The sequence below is a fragment of the Ctenopharyngodon idella genome, chromosome 3 (genome assembly GCF_019924925.1).
Source record: "Ctenopharyngodon idella isolate HZGC_01 chromosome 3, HZGC01, whole genome shotgun sequence".
In the NCBI taxonomy this organism is placed as follows: Eukaryota; Metazoa; Chordata; class Actinopteri; order Cypriniformes; family Xenocyprididae; genus Ctenopharyngodon; species Ctenopharyngodon idella.
Window position 1 is genome coordinate 45023427 of NC_067222.1, and position 19790 is coordinate 45043216.

The 19790-nt window shown below is 38.5% G+C and overlaps 1 protein-coding gene across 2 annotated transcripts in view; it reads right to left on the minus strand.

The window, feature by feature from the left end:
* The window catches only part of vwa3a (von Willebrand factor A domain containing 3A), a 41319-nt gene that overhangs the window by 15912 nt on the left and 5617 nt on the right, over positions 1–19790 (minus strand). For both annotated transcript variants that reach the window (XR_007929363.1, XM_051888736.1), the window contains exons 4-17: positions 18116–18243; positions 17247–17327; positions 16209–16263; positions 16020–16121; positions 15804–15910; positions 10560–10685; positions 8389–8488; positions 8247–8309; positions 7976–8107; positions 6931–7069; positions 6261–6364; positions 6078–6158; positions 5697–5794; positions 4128–4247 (exon numbers count right to left, since the gene is read on the minus strand). Coding sequence is in view for 1 of the 2 variants with exons in the window: in XM_051888736.1 (XP_051744696.1) it covers positions 4128–4247; positions 5697–5794; positions 6078–6158; positions 6261–6364; positions 6931–7069; positions 7976–8107; positions 8247–8309; positions 8389–8488; positions 10560–10685; positions 15804–15910; positions 16020–16121; positions 16209–16263; positions 17247–17327; positions 18116–18243 (1436 nt within the window). In the remaining variant the exon portion in view is untranslated. The remainder of the gene's footprint in view (positions 1–4127; positions 4248–5696; positions 5795–6077; positions 6159–6260; positions 6365–6930; positions 7070–7975; positions 8108–8246; positions 8310–8388; positions 8489–10559; positions 10686–15803; positions 15911–16019; positions 16122–16208; positions 16264–17246; positions 17328–18115; positions 18244–19790) is intronic.

Genomic DNA, 19790 nt, shown 5'->3' on the forward strand with positions numbered 1-19790 from the left:
AGTTAGAGTGTAGATTCATCAAATAACGGAGTGACAATGTTCCTCAAGGTAAGGCCTGAGTCATGTGACATGATGAAATGCTCTGGAGTGTAGTGTGCAGCTGCTCTGCAGTATTAAGAGCAGGTATGTGTGCTGCCAGGCAAAATCTATTAAGACTTCTATTCATGCCAGACTAAAGTAGAGCACTCATGACTATGCTAAAACAGGAGCAGACAACTGCCGAAAACTGATAAATGGTACAGAGGCTTTACACTGGCCCATTAATGTCTTCATTTACTCTGTGTAAGTGTACGCGATGATACAAAAATGATTCTGTACATTAACTGATGTATGAAAGTGATGAATTCGCACAGGTACATGTGAGACCATTTCAATGTACCCTTACAAAATTAAACTATTAAAAAAAAGATACCAAAAGGTTCCAGTGTCATAGAAGAACCATTTTGGTTTCCTCAAAGATGAAACTAGCAAAAATATGTTCTAAAAACATTATGCTAACGCCTAACGTTCCCATTAAGTTATTATGAAAATGCTATTTCTGAATGTTCTTTGAATGTTCAAAACATCCATTTTTTAAAATGTTTTAAAAACGTGTTTTCTTGGTTATACAAACGTTAAGCAAACATTTCATTTTATAATTTTGCAAACATTATGAGAATGTTACGTATGTTCTCTGAACACTCTGAAACAAGTAGTATCATTTAAAAAACGTAAGACAAAATTAAACGTTTCATAGAAAAGTTCTATGAATGATGTATAACGTTTCAGTGCTAACATTTTGAGAGAGACTGTCCTCCAAAAAAAAAAAAACGACCCACCTTATTACGACCTATATTTACGTTTTAAAGTCATGCGCCCTCTAGCTGGCATAAAAATAACGACAGTGTCGTGTTACGTCTGTCATCATGAAATGACGTATGACTGTCGTTACCAATCAAAATGCGTGTTAACGAAACCGACCCCACCCTACCCTACCCGAAATATGACGCAGATAAAAGGGAACAATGCATTAAAATAAAAGTGTCCTGTTGTCAATAGGGGCGCAACTTTAGTAAACGCTCCTATGGGTCGTATTTCAGGGAAGTGACAAACGACCTATATAGGCGTATTGGTTGGAGAACATGTTGTTTTGAGAATATTATTGAAGACCAGATAACTAACCAAACATTCTATTAACGTTACTAGATGAGCGTTTGTACAGAGCCTTTAATAGTGCATTCTGGAGCTGTACCATGATACAGTGGTAACTTGATACATATATAGCGAGCAGAAATGGACTAGCACTTTAAAACCGCCTGACACCATACCAGCCTAATGAAAAACAGCTGTCTGCTGTATTATCTAGCTCATGTTTTCAAAACTGTTAACTATGTTGTCAGGATCCACCACTGCAGCTTTAATAGACTGGCCAGATGATGTCAGAATTCATTTTTCTCCTATTAAAACTTTATTTACTTAGCATCTAAATTCGGGATCGACAGCTGGACCACAAGTTGAGCAGCCAACCGAGAAAAGTCCCAGTGCTCCCTATAGCCATTCTGTTCCTGCTTGTACCTATACCTCAATTCTGTTCCTCCGGCACAGTTGTGTCATGCACAGACTCATTTTTTAGCTGAAAAGTGCAAATTTGCATTTATGCAAAGTGCCGAATGCACCTCTGTGAGCTGTTCTGCTCTAGATTTACAAATAAATAATATTAATATATCATGCCAATTTAAAGTATAGATGCAAATGTTCATTTTTGTGTTTTCTTCTTCTTCTTTGACACCTACTAATTATTTAGTTTCGCTGTTGTCCACATTTTAGATCACCATCAAAACTATGAAATAACACAAATAGAAGAATGGGAATTATGTAGTGACCTAAAGATGTTAAATCAAAGCAATCTCCACCCTTTGTCTAGATGAACTTTCAATGGAGGGATAGAATTTTTTTTTTTTTAATTTACTCTAAAAATGCTGGGTTAAAAACAACCCGAGTTGGGTTGAAAATGGAAAAACCCAGCGACTGGGTTGTTTTAACCAAGCGGTTGGGTTAAAATGTTTGTATTTAAACCAACTATTGTTTAAAAATTACTATATGGCTGGCTTAAAATGAACCCAATTAAAAATCAGACACAATTATATAATCAAAAGGTGAACATTTACAAACCCGATACCAAAAAAGTTGGGACACTGTACAAATTGTCAATAAAAAAGGAATGCAATAATTTACAAATTTCATAAACTTATATTTTATTCACAATAGAATATAGATAACATATCAAATGTTGAAAGTGAGACATTTGGAAATGTCATGCCAAATATTGGCTCATTTTGGATTTCATGAGAGCTACACATTCCAAAAAAGTTGGGACAGGTAGCAATAAGAGGCCGGAAAAGTTAAATGTACAATGATGGAACAGCTGGAGGACCAATTTGCAACTTATTAGGTCAATTGGCAACATGATTGGCTATAAAAAGAGCCTCTCAGAGTGGCAGTGTCTCTCAGAAGTCAAGATGGGCAGAGGATCACCAATTCCCCCAATGCTGCAGCGAAAAATAGTGGAGCAATATCAGAATAAAAGTGGAAAACTGTTCTGTGGTCAGACGAATCAAAATTTGAAGTTCTTTTTGGAAAACTGGGACGCCATGTCATCCGGACTAAAGAGGACAAGGACAACCCAAGTTGTTATCAGCGCTCAGTTCAGAAGTCTGCATCTCTGATGGTATGGGGTTGCATGAGTGCGTGTGGCATGGGCAGCTTACACATCTGGAAAGGCACCATCAATGCTGAAAGGTATATCTAAGTTCTAGAACAACATATGCTCCCATCCAGACGTCGTCTCTTTCAGGGAAGACCTTGCATTTCCCAACATGACAATGCCAGACCACATACTGCATCAATTACAACATCATGGCTGCGTAGAAGAAGGATCCGGGTACTGAAATGGCCAGCCTGCAGTCCAGATCTTTCACCCATAGAAAACATTTGGCGCATCATAAAGAGGAAGATGCGACAAAGAAGACCTAAGACAGTTGAGCAACTAGAAGCCTGTATTAGACAAGAATGGGACAACATTCCTATTCCTAAACTTGAGCAACTTGTCTCCTCAGTCCCCAGACGTTTGCAGACTGTTATAAAAAGAAGAGGGGATGCCACACAGTGGTAAACATGGCCTTGTCCCAACTTTTTTGAGATGTGTTGATGCCATGAAATTTAAAATCAACTTATTTTTCCCTTAAAATGATACATTTTCTCAGTTTAAACATTTGATATGTCATCTATGTTGTATTCTGAATAAAATATTGAAATTTGAAACTTCCACATCATTGCATTCCTTTTTTATTCACAATTTGTACAGCGTCCCAACTTTTTTGGAATCAGGTTTGTATTAATAAGCAGTTTAATAAATGTTAATTGTTTAATTATTATTCATTAAACATATTAATAAATGTTCATTTCCAACATACTTTGGGTTCATTTTAAGCAAGCAATACAGTAATTTTTAAACAATAGTTGGGTTAAATAAAACTACCCAGCAGGTTGGGCAAACATTTAACCCAACTGCTGGGTTAAAAACAACCCAACCGCTGGGTTTGTCCATATTCAACCCAGCTTGGGTTGTTTTTGTAACCCAGCATTTTTTAGAGCGTATAGAAGTAAAACTTTAAGGGGACCTATTATGCCCTTTTTCAAAAGTTTTTCAAAGCTCCTCTTTTCCCAGTCTGTCAGTAACGCTCTGTTTAGTTCCCATCTCTATGAAGCCCCTCCTTCCAAAAAGCACAGTGTGCTCTGATTGGTCGGCTGGACCAGTGTATTGTGATTAGTCAAGCACTTCCAGTGTGTTTGGGAAATGTCTAGACCCTTACCATAACCGCGAGTTTCAACACACTACTAACTCAACCAGGCCCCGCCCCTTTATTTTGCGTATGCCTTGGGCAGGAATTATTGAAATGAGGAATATTGTGACGTTTTCGTTCCTGGAAGAAAACTCAAGACTACAATGGAGGCGTTTTAGAGAGTTCAGGGAGGAAAAAAGCATAATAGGACCCCTTTAAGATGTAAGCTTTAGGGATAAAGCAGCGGGAGACTTAATCTGTCACACTATAAGTGAGTGAAAACACCTGACAGTGTGTTTGACCTACACAATGACATTGAAGCTGTGCTTATTAGCCAACTGCTCCTGCAGGAGTATCCGGAGGGCTTGCTGGATGTGGAGCTGGTAGTGGGTGTTCATCCCAGACATGTCCAGAAGAACCTGCACCCTGCATGGAGACAGACAGAGAGACTGAGACACACAAACATACTCCAGATCCCTGAATCCTCCTGACCCAATATCACTCCAGCGTTAATGGATTTCCACAAAGGTTAAAGGCTGGCAAACAAGGATCAATATGCACTAATACTCAAGTTTATCTTACAGGGATAAACATTGTTTGTGCTGAACGTAATGTGTTTTGTGTGGGGTTGTTTTTCAATTATTGGCTGCTGAGAGCTTTTAAAAAGCACTCAAACCATCAAGACTGTAAAGCACACGTCTGCTGCTGTTGTTCTGTATGTTGTTGAGTTTGTGCAGTTCATGGGATTATTAATACATTTCCATGATTGATTTTAAGGCTGATTTTGTTTACTTTTGTACAATAAACAATTTTGGTACTCAAGTCCTCAAGTAAAACCAGTCGAAAACTACAAGTGGAGTTCCAGTTCACAGGAACCCTCCCTAAACATGGCACACTGCATGTCTGTTGATAAAATTGGAAGTCATTGAACACAGACAATACTTGAATTGCACAGTTTGAGTATGATGACATACATAAATCATGTCAAAAACTTCCCCTCCACGTCCTCTGAAGTGATATCCCTTGTGAAAAAGAAGTGCACTTAATTGAATGTGCACTTGTAGTGTACTTCAAATCTTAAGTGTCTGTACTTGCAGATAATATAATATTCATGAAATAAAAGGCCACTTAATTGTACTTAAGAGAGCACACTTTCGTGACTGTTTCTTAACATACTTAAGTACACTTAAGAAGTGCACTTTGTTATAGTCAAATTAAAGATTTTACATTAAAGTACATTTTAAATCATTATAAATTTAAAAGTCTTTTGTCATTCTTTTAAGAAGTACACTTATTTTGATGTCTTGACTAACAAACTAAAACACTAAATACTAAGTACTTGATTATAATTTGTTATAATTGATATTACATATATTACTATTTTGTAAATAAAGTAGTAAATTATAGTTTTTTTTGGGCAAACAAAGTACTCGCATCGCTTCACAAAATTGAGGTTAAACCACTGAAGTCACATGGATTACTTTAATAATGTCTTTACTACCTTTCTAGGGCTTGAAAGTGGTAGTTGCGTAGACTGTCAATGAAGGGACAGAAATCAATCATATTTCATTAAAACGCTCTTCATTTGTGTTCCGAAGATGAACAAAGGTCTTACGGGTTTGGAACGACATGAGGGTGAGTAATTAATGAGAGAATTTTCATTTTCATTTAACTGTCCATAATAAGTACTCTTTTTAAAAGTATACTAAAGTGCACTTCTTTTTAACAAGGGGCAATGTATATTGTTCTCTGTGTGATCTGCAGTGCCCTTCAGAACATATATTATCTGTATGATTTGTGACGTCCAGAGTGAAGTTCACTGGGCAGGGTGCTAGTGAATGATTGGGACACACTGTCTAAGCTAAAGGTTCTCACCTCTGCTCGCACACGGTTCCCCATATCTGCTGGCTGCCCATCCTGTTCAGCCACTCAACTCTCCTTTCAAAAAGACGTACAGCATCCATCAGCCGCTTCTAATAAATCATAAGAAGGAATTATTCATTTGTGGTTATGATATCTTGATTTATTTTTGCCCTGCATGTAATGCGTAGGGCTCCATATTTTTAGCAATAAGTGTACGAAAAGTGTCAGCTAATGTAAAGCTAGTGAATTCACTGTTTGCTTGGAAGTAGGAGTTTACCAGGTGCACTTGAAGTCTGGTGCAGGTTAGTGAAACGGCTAACACTGCTTATGGTGCTAGTTGGGTTTCAGCTGGTCCAAATTTATCATATGGAGTTTGTGGATTTAAAAATGTACCTGGTACTTTTGCACTGATGGAAGATCGACATGCAAATTCTTCACTGTTCCATCATGCCATTCAAACTGTACCATCACCCGCTGTAGACAGACACAGTTAGAGTTAGTTGAGAAAGACTGCTATACAGGTGAACAGATGGGACTCAAGCGGGATTCATAAATGCAGCAGGACATGTTCATCACCTCATGAACTGTAGCAGAAACAGTCTTTCCCAAGATTGGCACAAACGTCTCTTGTGGAGAATAGGCATTACGAGCCAGCAGCTGATACAGATCCAGCTTCTGAGCTGCATGAACACAACTGTAAGCCAAGACTCACCACTCTGATCAAGAGAACTCGCACAAGACACTCGCAATTAAACTGACACATGCTGCTATAAATATGTCTGTAAGATTGTCAGATTGTCAGATTTTGGTTGTTACAGTGCTGACTATTCAGAAAATTTAGAGCATTCTGACATTTGTCAAGTCATCATGACATTAAAATTAACAATTCTTGTTTTTTTGGGAATCTTCTTTTCTCTGATGATGTGTTTACTGACGTGAGGGCGGGGCAACCTGTCACTCACATGAGATCCACCAATAGGAAACCACAACCATCCAATCAATTCCCCATGGACAAAATTAAGCCCCGCCCTACATTTGTTCTTGTTCAAGAAGCTGTTTTACTTTGATATACTGCAAAATAGAGGAGAAAAGACTATCACAACTCCTGTTTCATGCCAACTTTAAAAAAATTTGATATTTAAAGTCAACATTAAATCGCAAGTGACCCTTTAATTTCCTGCCCTACTTTTTTCTTGTTTCTGTGTCAATATGTCTGTAAATTGAAGAGTGAAGGCATGGCAGATACCCTTCAGGCCGTGGGTCTTCAGCCATTCGCTGGAGCTGCTGGGCGCTGGGCCTGCGGGTTTGATGCACAGCGGAGCACCACGAGCAGAACTTACAGGACTGAAGTCAGAAAGAGTAAGACTGTCCAAACCCGTGGAGATCTGGGAAGGTAGAAGTTAAGACTGAAAGTTAAAACATTTCCAGCCCTCACAATCGTAAAACATGCATCATAGGAGAAACTGGTAGAAAGCACAAAACTTCCATGAACAAATTGTGCCATGGTACTAATATGGTATCTAAATATCAATACATATACCATGTTAGAATTTCTTAAAGTACATTTTAGGTATTCATGAGTATTCATATTCACCCTTGTGAAAAAGAAGAACGCTTTAGCATACTTTTAAAAAGAGTTCTTATTATGAAAATAATATACTTGGGTTCAAACTGAGTTTTCGGACACTTAATTGCATGTTATTTTTAATTAAATAAAAATAAATACAGTTTAATTTATGTTAAATGTCATTAGTTGAACTTTAGAGTGTATTTTGATCCACTTATATAGGACTTAAGTACATTTTATATGTTTTATGTGTACTGCTGAATGTACTGACAAACATTTATGGTAAACTAAAATATACTTACATAAATAAAATGCCATTTCTACTTGTATGTTATGTATTTTATATATATATTTGTGATTCCATTTGTACACCATTTGTAATGGAGTTCAGAAACAGTGCGCACTGATATAGGGAATAACTCCTGCTGGAGAAACTTTGCGCTTTATAACTTTGCAGACCTTTTTCATGTTCAAACATTCACATTAAATGCTAAATAACATGGAAAAAAGGCACAAAACAGTCATGAAAGTGTTTTCTTTTTAAGTGGCCTTATATTTCAATTATATTATAGTACCTGCAAGATAAGATTTAAAGCACACTACAACTGCGCATTTAATTCATTTAACCACAGTTCTTTTTCACCAGGGTCATTCACGGTTATGTATTGAAATCTCATCGTGACTGTCTACAGAAGTATTTTTGTGTTACTATATGTAGGATCACCTCTGACTCAACAGTGACAGCTGTGTCTCCAAGTCGACCCTGACGCATGTTCTGAATTTGGGTAAGAACATCCCGAGCTGCTTTAATCTCCGTCCACAGCAGATCTACATCTGTACTGCTGTCTACCACACCCTGGTAGACAAACACAAACAGATATTCCTATACAATTTATAAAGTGAACCCAAATACTTTTTGGTGCCACTGTATGTAATTTCAGTTTCATTCCAGTTTAAGAGATAGTTAATATTTTTATGTTCATTTTGCAGATTACCAGTGCAGCAGAAAACAAGTGATATCTCCCCCCAGAAACTGCCGCCATTCGCTTCACAGTCTCCTATGACAGGGCACATCAATCAGTGACAGAGATGGAAAATGTCCCTCTGCATATTAAATAAAGAACAGTCAATCCTCACAATGGCGGCGGGACTGCTGCAGTTGTAGGCGACCGCATGAACAGAGGGCATTCGGTTCAGAGCTAAACAATCACATATAATGTCCACGGTCTGATCAGGGCTGAAAATAAAGTATATTCATCAAATAATCATTATATAAGATTCAAAACATAATTTCACATCAGTAACTCAAACACAGTGCAAACATTGACCACCTATTTTTTCAGCTGCCTTGGTTCCAAAGCATTTTTTTCCATTGATTTCCTCCATGAACATTCTACGATATAGAGTTCTGAGCTAAATACCCTACTTAAAATGTTCTTAATTTTGTTTTGGAGTCTCCTACAATAGATTTTCATGCATCCAAGGTCAAAAACACTGAAATTTTCTCATAATAGAGGCTACATTGTAGCATCACGTCTTTTCTCACAGTATCTGAAATGGTTTGATAAAAAATTCAGTCCTTTCCGAGAGCCTACTCTGCTCTGATTGGTCAGATGGCCCAGTTTGTTGTGATTGGTGTACTCTGCTCTGATTGGTCAGATGGCCCAGTTTGTTGTGATTGGTGTACTCTGCTCTGATTGGTCAGATGGCCTAGTCTGTTGTGACTGGTCTACTCTGATCTGATTGGTCAGATGACCCAGTCTGTTGTGATTGTTCTACTCTGCTCTGATTGGTCAGATGACCCAGTCTGTTGTGATTGGTCGCCTGCTTACAGCACATGTTGGAAACCAAAAACCTATTACCATATCTGAATTTCAGCTCCGTATCTAGCGCTTTATACAAAGTCAGTGATATGAGCAGTGATGCCGAGTTCAGACTACACAATATTTTTTACTAAAGTCACCTGTGTCAGATTATGTGATTTTGACTCCTAAATTCTTGTTGTGTCGTGGACAAGAAACACATCAGACTACACGTTGCTTCCCAACCAATCATTACTTGCCGTCTTTAATGACGTGCGTGATGCCTTTGAGAACTAGAGACTGACCGACTTAGCGTAAATGCTAATTCCAGCACTCACCAAGTTGCTGAAGCACCTCCACTATTGTTCGCCAGCATTTGTAGTCCCTCGAGGAAACATCATAAAGGCAGGATTATTGTTGCCATAATTCCACAAACCTTTTCTCTATTCCATAATTCCACCTAGCAGCACCAATAGCATCATCTCTCTTTCCTTTCGGCATTTTTGGAAGGTGTGTACGGAAGAGCTTCTGTGCTCTTTTTGGTCAACAAATGTGACGGATCCAGTCGTGGAGGACCGGAAAAAAATGAAATGAAACATGCTAGTCTACCTGTTGTGATGTCGTGAAGCATCGCAGATATGGCATCAGTTGTCGTCCATCCACTATGACACGCTATTATAAGATAAAACTATTAATTTTTGCATCCCGATGCCCATTGTCGTTTACGAATCACCACAACACCCTAAGTCAAATGGATCGTGCCAAAATCGGGCTGATATCGTGTAGTCTGAACCCAGCATAATGATGCCATTAGTTTTACTGTATTAATTATATATAAATGTTATATTAATTATAAATATAAAGACCTTTTACATTCACAAACAGCTATATTGTATACTGCATTAAAAGTCATGTCTGAAAAAAACATAATAGCGACACTTTAAAACATTTGATTTGAAGCAAAAACGAATTAAAAGATAAGTTAAAGCATTGTGAATTACATGATTTGCAGTGCTTCATGGGAGTGGTCTGTCATTTCTCAGCCCGAACTGCACCAAGTTTTGGCTTTTACAGATGAATATAGCACCACTTAACAACCTCCCAACTCATGGTTTGATCTATCTTGAAAGCTGTGTAAAACTGCTGTTAGGCTGAACAGTACTAAGAATGGTAAGCAATTGTTCCAGTTATACTTCCACTTGTTATGACCCAACGATGGAAAAGCGGCTTATGTTATCACTTAACATCTATTTCTCTATAGAGAAAGTGAAAAAGATTTTTACTTCCATAGCCCTGCTGTTGCACTCCATTATGCTGAGAGAGGAAATAGGCCTTGGCTGCCATTTTAGAACCATCTCCTCTGATATGACCAATTACAGCACTAAAACTATTTTAGGACAATGGACTGCAAATATGTCTAAAGGTGGGCGCAAATGTGAAGGAAATGAAATGGCTGCTGGCTCAAGTTAAGAAAGGGTGATTCATCATAGCAAAATAAACTCTCACCGAGCAGCCAGGATGATGAGCAGCATGTCCAGCTGTGAGTGGGTCAGTGCCCTCTGTAGTGCCTGCAGGAGATCACAGCCTCCATCCGCTCGAAGCTGCATGACCCATGCATAACACTCCCTGAGCCTGAGACGGGACGTGACACTAAGAAAGAGCCTCCTGCTGCACACTTTCATTCACATTCTTTATGTGTAGCAAAAATAGAAATTATAATATAGCTATATTCCAAAACCTACACAGCAAATTCTGCTCATTGTTCATATGTATCCACACTACAGAGTGTTACAATAACACTGAAGTAGTGTTGAAGTTAATGAGATAATTGCGATTAATTAAGTGATGATTGAGTATTAGTGACAAACACCTGCTGTTAACAAGCAGAATCACTGAAGGAAAGATGAGCAGAAACACAACAACTGCAACTGACTTCCAGCTATTACACATTATTACACTTACTTTACACTGACTTTATTTACACTGACTTTATTTCTGTCATACATCTACATAAGTTCTTACTGAGAACAGAGGTTTAGATGTTGATGTTTTACTAAAAATAATAGTTTTGTTTAACGGTCACCGTTATGGTGATCAGTGTGTGTTTCAGTTAGGCCCTTGACCCTTGACTTTTTAACATTTTTTTTTTCCTGGCTGCTGCTACTTTGTGTTTATAAAGAACATTTGTTGTGGCAAACAAAACTCAAGAGAAAATGTGCTCATGTGATGTTAGCTATATGATGATAATGTTATAGTCATCATGTAGAAACATGATTAATTGATCGCATCCAACATTTAATAACTAATTATATAGGTGGTTTTATTAATTTTTCTTTATAGTATTCCTGTGATGCTACAGCTTGTGATCCAGCAGTACTGTTATAATCTAAAGTATTTTTAAAACACACACAATTATCATCAAATATAAGCGTATGAAACTCAACAATGGTGACAATCAAACAAAATCTTCATGCTGCAGTGCTTGATGGAAGTCACCAGTCAAAAATCATCTATGGCTCCCAGCATGCATTGCAGCATGAATAAATTATGCAGCTGAATTGTCCTGCTATTTTCCATTCATTTGTACTATTTCTTTTATTTTGCTGTTGTTTTGTTGTGACTTTAGTAGCTTGTTTTGTGATGTTCAGAGTTTATCTGTTTGTCTGAATATTTTGTTGATTGTCACCATTGTTGAGATTCATATGCTGATTCTTAATGTCTGTGTGTGTCTAAATAGTGCAGTAGTTTCCATGCACAATGTATTTATGAATTAATTCAATTTATCGCTGCTGGATCTCAAGCTGTAGAATCACAGGGCTACAATCATCAATATTAAATTACGCATCATGCACATAATCAGAGCTTTAGACTCTGAATGAAATTAGTGAATCAGGTAATTACATAATGATTACATCATTAACCATAAGGACCTGATCATAGTTTCTTTTGCTATAACAAATGTTTGCAACAGCCAAAGAAAACCTAAAGTTAAAAAGTCAAGAACACAACTAAAGCAAACACTGATCTCCATAATGGTGACTTCAAACAAAACATTAAATAAAACATCAACCTCTAAACCTCAGTTAATTCTCAATAAGAGTTTTTTGAGACATATGCAAAAATAAAGTCAAACTAGATAGTACTAAGTGTAATAATCTGAAATGGATGGAAGTCAGTATTTCTGCTGGTATCTGGTATCTGATTCTGCTTGTTAACAGCAGGAGTCAATCACTAAAGCTCAATCATCACTTGATTAATCACTTAATTATCTCATTAACTTCAACACTGCTTCAGTGTTATTTTAACACTCTGTGGTGTGGACACATATGAACACTGAGGGGTGTTAATTTAACACTGGGGATTTTGCTGTGAAGTGAGCTGCCTCTGCAGGCGTCATGGTTGAGCTCCCTACATGAAAGCTGTTCAAAAGGTAGGTATCTTAATTATGCTGCACTCAAAGATATCTTATTTTGGCCATATTCTAAGGGAGCATCACATACATCCTTTATGGAGACATAGGGCCAGATTTATTAACAGCTTGCATCAGCACAAACACTCTTTTGGTGTTAAAAACTACTGTCAGGGTTTACTAAAGACACTCAGTGAATGATTAGCAGTAAAAAAAGAGTGGACTTATGGCATATGCATTTGTAGGAGTTTCCCTTTCAGATGCAAAATTTATGGGAGGAGAGTATTTACATAAATCAAGTGACGTGATTTTCTAAGCTTTCCGGTAGTCAATTTACTGGTATTTGTGCCATTATTTAACGCTCAAAAAACCATGTCTTAACCACCTTTGTGCTTGACATGCTGTGATAGTTGCTGCTGTAAATGTCTGTATTTTAATCAAATACTTCAGGTGTAATTAATTGACTATTTTACCCAAATATTTGGGTGTGTATTTTTATGTTTAGTATTACACCCATAGATAGCTACAGTATCTCAGAGAAGTGAGTACACCCCTCACATTTTTGTAAATATTTTATTATTTCTTTTCATGTGACAACACTGAAGAAATGACACTTTGCTACAATGTAAAGTAGTGAGTGTACAGCTTGTATGACAGTGTAAATTTGCTGTCCCCACAAAATAACTCAACACACAGCCATTAATGTCTAAACCGCTGGCCACAAAAGTGAGTACACCCCTAAGTGAAAATGTCCAAATTGGGTCCAAAGTGTCAATATTTTGTATGGCCACCATTATTTTCCAGCACTGCCTTAACCCTCTTGGGTATGGAGTTCACCAGAGCTTCACAGGTTGCCAATGGAGTCCTCTTCCACTCCTCCATGACAACATCATGGAGCTGGTGGATGTTAGAGACCTTGCGCTCCTCCACCTTCCGTTTGAGGATGCCCCACAGATGCTCAATGGGGTTTAGGTACCCTCAGCTTCTTTAGCAAGGCAGTGGTCATCTTGGAGGTGTGTTTGGGATCGTTATCATGTTGGAATAATGCCCTGTGGCACAGTCTCCGAAGGGAGGGGATCATGCTCTGCTTCAGTATGTCACAGTACATGTTGGCATTCATGGTTCCCTCAATGAACTGTAGCTCCCCAGTGCCGGCAGCACTCATGCAGCCCCAGACCATGACACTCCCACCACCATGCTTGACTGTAGGCAAGACACACTTGTCTTTGTACTCCTCACCTGGTTGCCGCCACACACGCTTGACACCATCTGAACCAAATAAGTTTATCTTGGTCTCATCAGACCACAGGACATGGTTCCAGTAATCCATGTCCTTAGTCTGCTTGTCTTCAGCCAACTGTTTGCGGGCTTTCTTTTGCATCATCTTTAGAAGAGGCTTCCTTCTGGGACGACAGTCATGCAGACCAATTTGACGCAGTGTGCAGCGTATTTTCTGAGCACTGACAGGCTGACCCCCCACCCCTTCAACCTCTGCAGCAATGCTGGCAGCACTCATATGTCTATATCCCAAACACAACCTCTGGATATGACGCTGAGCATGTGCACTCAACTTCTTTGGTCGACCATGGCGAGGCCTGTTCTGAGTGGAACCTGTCCTGTTAAACCGCTGTATGGTCTTGGCCACCGTGCTGCAGCTCAGTTTCAGGGTCTTGGCAATCTTCTTATATCCTACGACATCTTTATGTAGAGCAACAATTCTTTTTTTCAGATCCTCAGAGAGTTCTTTGCCATGAGGTGCCATGTTGAACAACCAGTGACCAGTATGAGAGAGTGAGAGCAATAACACCAAATTTAACACACCTGCTCCCCATTCACACCTGAGACCTTGTAACACTAACGAGTCACATGACACCGGGGAGAGAAAATGGCTAATTGGGCCCAATTTGGACATTTTTACTTAGGGGTGTACTCACTTTTGTGGCCAGCGGTTTAGACATTAATGGCTGTGTGTTGAGTTATTTTGAGGGGACAGCAAATTTACACTGTTATACAAGCTGTACACTCACTACATTACATTGTAGCAAAGTGTCATTTCTTCAGTGTTGTCACATAAAAAGATACAATAAAATATTTACAAAAATGTGAGGGGTGTACTCACTTCTGTGAGATACTGTATACATAGATATATATGTTCCAATGGGTCACTATATAAGCCATCCGCCATACTGGAAAGTTGGTCTGTGAACACTCGAGAGCAAGATGAATGTGCATGTGTTGACTGTTCCAAGATGGTGGACACGCTGACGTGTGTGGAGCAGTTGAATGAGGCATCTGGATATATACAATTGACCATTCGCCAGGAGTTTGACTGACAAGCGATTTAACCAATCATAACGCCGAATCCGCCATTTTGTCCGACAAAGCAGTCAGGAGTTAGAAGATTAACCTCGGTGGACTTGAACTTGAAAAATGGTGTGTACTGACATCTTTCTGCATTTGAAACAACATTCCTTCTCATGTTCATTCATGTTTATTTGATGCTATAAATTAACTAGTAGGAAGAGATGATTGGTTCACGAGCCTCTTGAGCTGAGGCGCTACAGCAATCTGTCACGACACATTAAAGAGCCACAAAACGGTTTTTATTGTTCGATTTTCTTAAAAAATTACACAGTTTGAAAGTTGGGACTTTAATACCATAAGTAACCTGCTCTGTCTTGTCTGTCGACGTGTTGTCAGTGTCCTCTTTGCTCTGCGATGTATTTTTCACTCTGTGTGGTATGACGGCGCCATGGCTTGTCGGACAAAGCAATAGTAACTAAGGGGGACAGGTCTTTGCGAAGGGTCAATTGAACCACAGACTTAGCAACATGCTAATGTAAACTCTATTGAAATGAATTGTAAGGTTAGTCTCCCTATTTGTGTGAGTTGCTGCATGTGTGAGTGTTTCAAATGAGTCACATATGAGGTCTGTTTTGGTTAGGCTGCTGCCTATGAGCGTATCATTTCATCATCACCATTTTTCAACAAATGTCTTAGAATGATTCATTTTGAATGACGAGACACCAAAAAAAGTTGTGTCAGAACTGTGGCCTTTATCCTCTTCTCTCATTATCTCATCTCCCCATTCACTCCTCTCTAGTGATTTCTTGGCATCTAATACAAGTATAAACTGCTCTCACATGTGCCCACTCATCCCTCATGACAACCTAAAATAAAACGAGGAGTCTCTCTAAACAGACACTAAGCATCCTAATGAAAATAGTAGCCAGGCAGAGCCATTTCTACGACCCAAAAGGTTTACATGATCATTGTCCATATGATTCATAAAAAAAATAACACTATAAATAGATAATATTTTCGCAAACAACGTCACTCACCGTAGAGGGCAGATATCTAGCGGTTTGTCCCAAAGGCTGCTGACCTCTGAGCCGTAGGACAGTAGATACAGTTGGTTTTTGAAGCGCAGTTGCTCCTCAATGAGAGTCTTTGATGGTGTACCATGAGCAAGTAAGAATAAAAACCACAAAATGAGCAGTGTAATTGATTAAATTAGCAAAATAAAGTATGAAGCAGTGACTCATCTGCGGTCCTACTAAGAGCTCTCGCTGTAGATCTGCTAGTCTCTCTGTAGAGCAGTTAAAATCAGACGTGTCGACAAGCACTCCAACTCGGGATCCGTTCACCACCCCAAACACCTGACAGATCAAATCAAACCAACACTGGGTACCAAAGTTCATCTGCTTAAATCAGATTCATGAAGACATCTCAGAGATCCAGGTTACCTTCCTGTTTCCTTGACTTAGCCACTTAATTTGGTCATGGTACATCTCAATGGCACTACAAAAAACAGATCAAAACATCTGAATTTAACTCTAGAGAATCTATCAACAATCAGATTCATATTAGACAGAGGCTAAGTGGAAAAGCATACAGGTCAGAGGTCACCCTTCCGCCGGAACTCGACTCTCCTATGAATGCGCGGATAAGCTAGTGATTACAGTTTATGAAGTTATAAATATGGATATTTTTCTTACAAAAACACATTGCTTTGCTTCAGAGGCCTTTATTAACCCTATGGAGCCTTATGGATTACTTTTATGATGGATGGATGCACTTTTTTGGGCTTCTAGGGTACCATTCACTCCCATTATAAAGCTTGGAAGAGCCAGGATATTTTAATATAACTCCACTTGTGTTTGGCTGAAAGAAGACAGTCATATACACCTAGGATGGCTTGAGGGTGAGTAAATTATGGGATCATTTTCGTTCATTTCAAACCAAACACTATTGTTGGACCCCACTGGCTTACATAGTATTTTTTTCCATACTATGGAAGGCAATGTGGTCCATCAAATGTTTTATTAACCGTATTCTTCAAATGAAATTCATACAGATTTGGAACAATTTGAGGGTGAGTAAATGATGAATTTTTTTTCATTTTTGGGTGAACTATCCCTTTAATACTTGGGCTTTTAGGTTAATTTAGTTTATTATATTAAAAACAATGTGTTATAAGATTAACACATTTAATCATGACCCTTGATTTGTCATTTCTGTAATAAAACTAATAAAAATATATTGACTTCTAATGCCACTTGCTGTCTATGCAACGCTTTACTTGTCTGCCCCCACAAAGCAATTATTGTTACATTATTCAATCTGTATCATATACTGTAATGTATTTTCTCATATAATGTAATTAATTCAACATTTTAATGGGGCTATAAATATATATAAATGACATGTACTGCATTCAGTAGCACTGGGGATGATAAAGCATTGTCATGGTGACTGTAAACAAGTGGAGAAGTGATTCTCACATGTAAAGCTGCTCCTCAAATTCAGCCAGTGACTCACTGCTGATGTGCATCTGTCTGACCAGCTCGTCTCCTCTCTCAGATCTGCCGTTAACACACACACAAACACACACACACACACACACACACACACACACACACACACACACACACACACAGAGAGAGAGAGAGAGAGAGAGAGAGAGAGAGAGAGAAAACACAATTTACAGTCTGGTACTAGTTGGGGGAAAAAAAAACAAAACAAAAAAAAACATGTCATATCAAAAGAAAAAAATGTTTTAAATAAAGAAAATGCTGCTTATTTTTAGGACCCATATGTCATTGTAGGACAATTAAACACATTTTCCCCCTAAATTTTTACACATGAAAACTTGATAACATTAATAAGACTTAAGTATGGTATGCTTTTCTTACTGTAAAAGCGGCCACACATTTCTACCTTAAACTCAGTTGTCTGTCAAATAATGGTATGTTTATTATCTGTATTAGTGATGTGTATTAGATCTGAAAGCATGATTTATAATTCCATAAAAAATAGGGAGAGGATTTTGAGCTCGCATGTATTACTCTTGTTTCCTCCTTGTTTTGAGAACAGCAGGTAATTACAATTCTACCACCTGGTTTCTAAGACCCAAACTAATTCATATGCTTCGAAACGACTGCTGAACAGATATTGTGTGGGGAATTTGTTGTTGATGGCATAACCTGTGCCAAAAAAAAAAAAAGTGATCTGTTCACAAACTGGCACGTTTACACTTATCGGCAGCTTTGTTAGTTATAATAGGAGTGTTATAATAGGTTGGTTGAGCTACATCAGTCTCAGTGTAGACAAGTGTAAGTCAAATAGTACAGGGTGTGAAAGTGAAACTTACACTGGAGGAGTGGTGCAGAGAGAGAAGAGGTGAGAGAGAGACAGTCCAAAGCTCTCCAGACTTCTCGACTCCAGCCAGCGCTCTGAGCTCTCGAACGCTTCACTGCGATCCCTCCGCTCCTGCACGTGCTGAATATCAATGATGATTCACAGGTCAATAGTACAGCAGTGAGCTCACGACAACAACAGCTTGATACAGCTCATTTCATACAGCAATGGAACTTACAATTTAATGATTAAAAAACTCAGTTTGTAATAACTGCATGATTATAGTGTTAGAGTCAAGACCACCTAAACCGAGACCAAGACCAGACCAGCACTCATCTAAAGGATCCATATCTACTGCCTGAGAAATTTCTTATATTTAATCAATACAATTAGAATAATAAGACACTATATAGAGCTGTTCAGTCAAATAACTAACAATAAAATTCATCTTTGTGTTGCAGAGGTGGCGCAGAAGTTGCATCTGAACTACTTTTAAATATGAAACTGAAACTGCCAGTTGGTGGCGACAAATCACTTACTGAATGAGTCACAGAATCATTTATTCAACCGATTTGTTCAAAGCAGCTAATTCATTTAATTATGAAACACCGCAACGTGTTGCTCGGAAACACAACAGTTCTGCTATGGATTTGTTTGGAACTATTTTTGTTGCCAAAATAGAAGAAACTTGTGACTAAAATCTAAGTCACTTAAAGGGGACCTATAATTCCCCTTTCAAAATATGTACAAACCCGATTCCAAAAAAGTTGTGACACTGTACAAATTGTGAATAAAAAAGGAATGCAATGATGTGGAAGTTTCAAATTTCAATATTTTATTCAGAATACAACATAGATGACATATCAAATGTTTAAACTGAGAAAATGTATCATTTTAAGGGAAAAATAAGTTGATTTTAAATTTCATGGCATCAACACATCTCAAAAAAGTTGGGACAAGGCCATGTTTACCACTGTGTGGCATCCCCTCTTCTTTTTATAACAGTCTGCAAACGTCTGGGGACTGAGGAGACAAGTTGCTCAAGTTTAGGAATAGGAATGTTGTCCCATTCTTGTCTAATACAGGCTTCTAGTTGTTCAACTGTCTTAGGTCTTCTTTGTCGCATCTTCCTCTTTATGATGCGCGATCTGGACTGCAGGCTGGCCATTTCAGTACCCGGATCCTTCTTCTACGCAGCCATGATGTTGTAATTGATGGAGTATGTGGTCTGGCATTGTCATGTTGGAAAATGCAAGATCTTCCCTGAAAGAGATGACGTCTGGATGGGAGCATATGTTGTTCTAGAACTTGGATATACCTTTCAGCATTGATGGTGCCTTTCCAGATGTGTAAGCTGCCCATGCCACTCGCACTCATGCAACCCCATACCATCAGAGATGCAGGCTTCTGAACTGAGCGCTGATAACAACTTGGGTTGTCCTTGTCCTCTTTAGTCCGGATGACATGGCGTCCCAGTTTTCCAAAAAGAACTTCAAATTTTGATTCGTCTGACCACAGAACAGTTTTCCACTTTGCCACAGTCCATTTTAAATGAGCCTTGGCCCAGAGAAAACGCCTGCGCTTCTGGATCATGTTTAGATATGGCTTCTTTTTTGACCTATAGAGTTTTAGCCGGCAACGGCGAATGGCACGGTGGATTGTGTTCACCGACAATGTTTTCTGGAAGT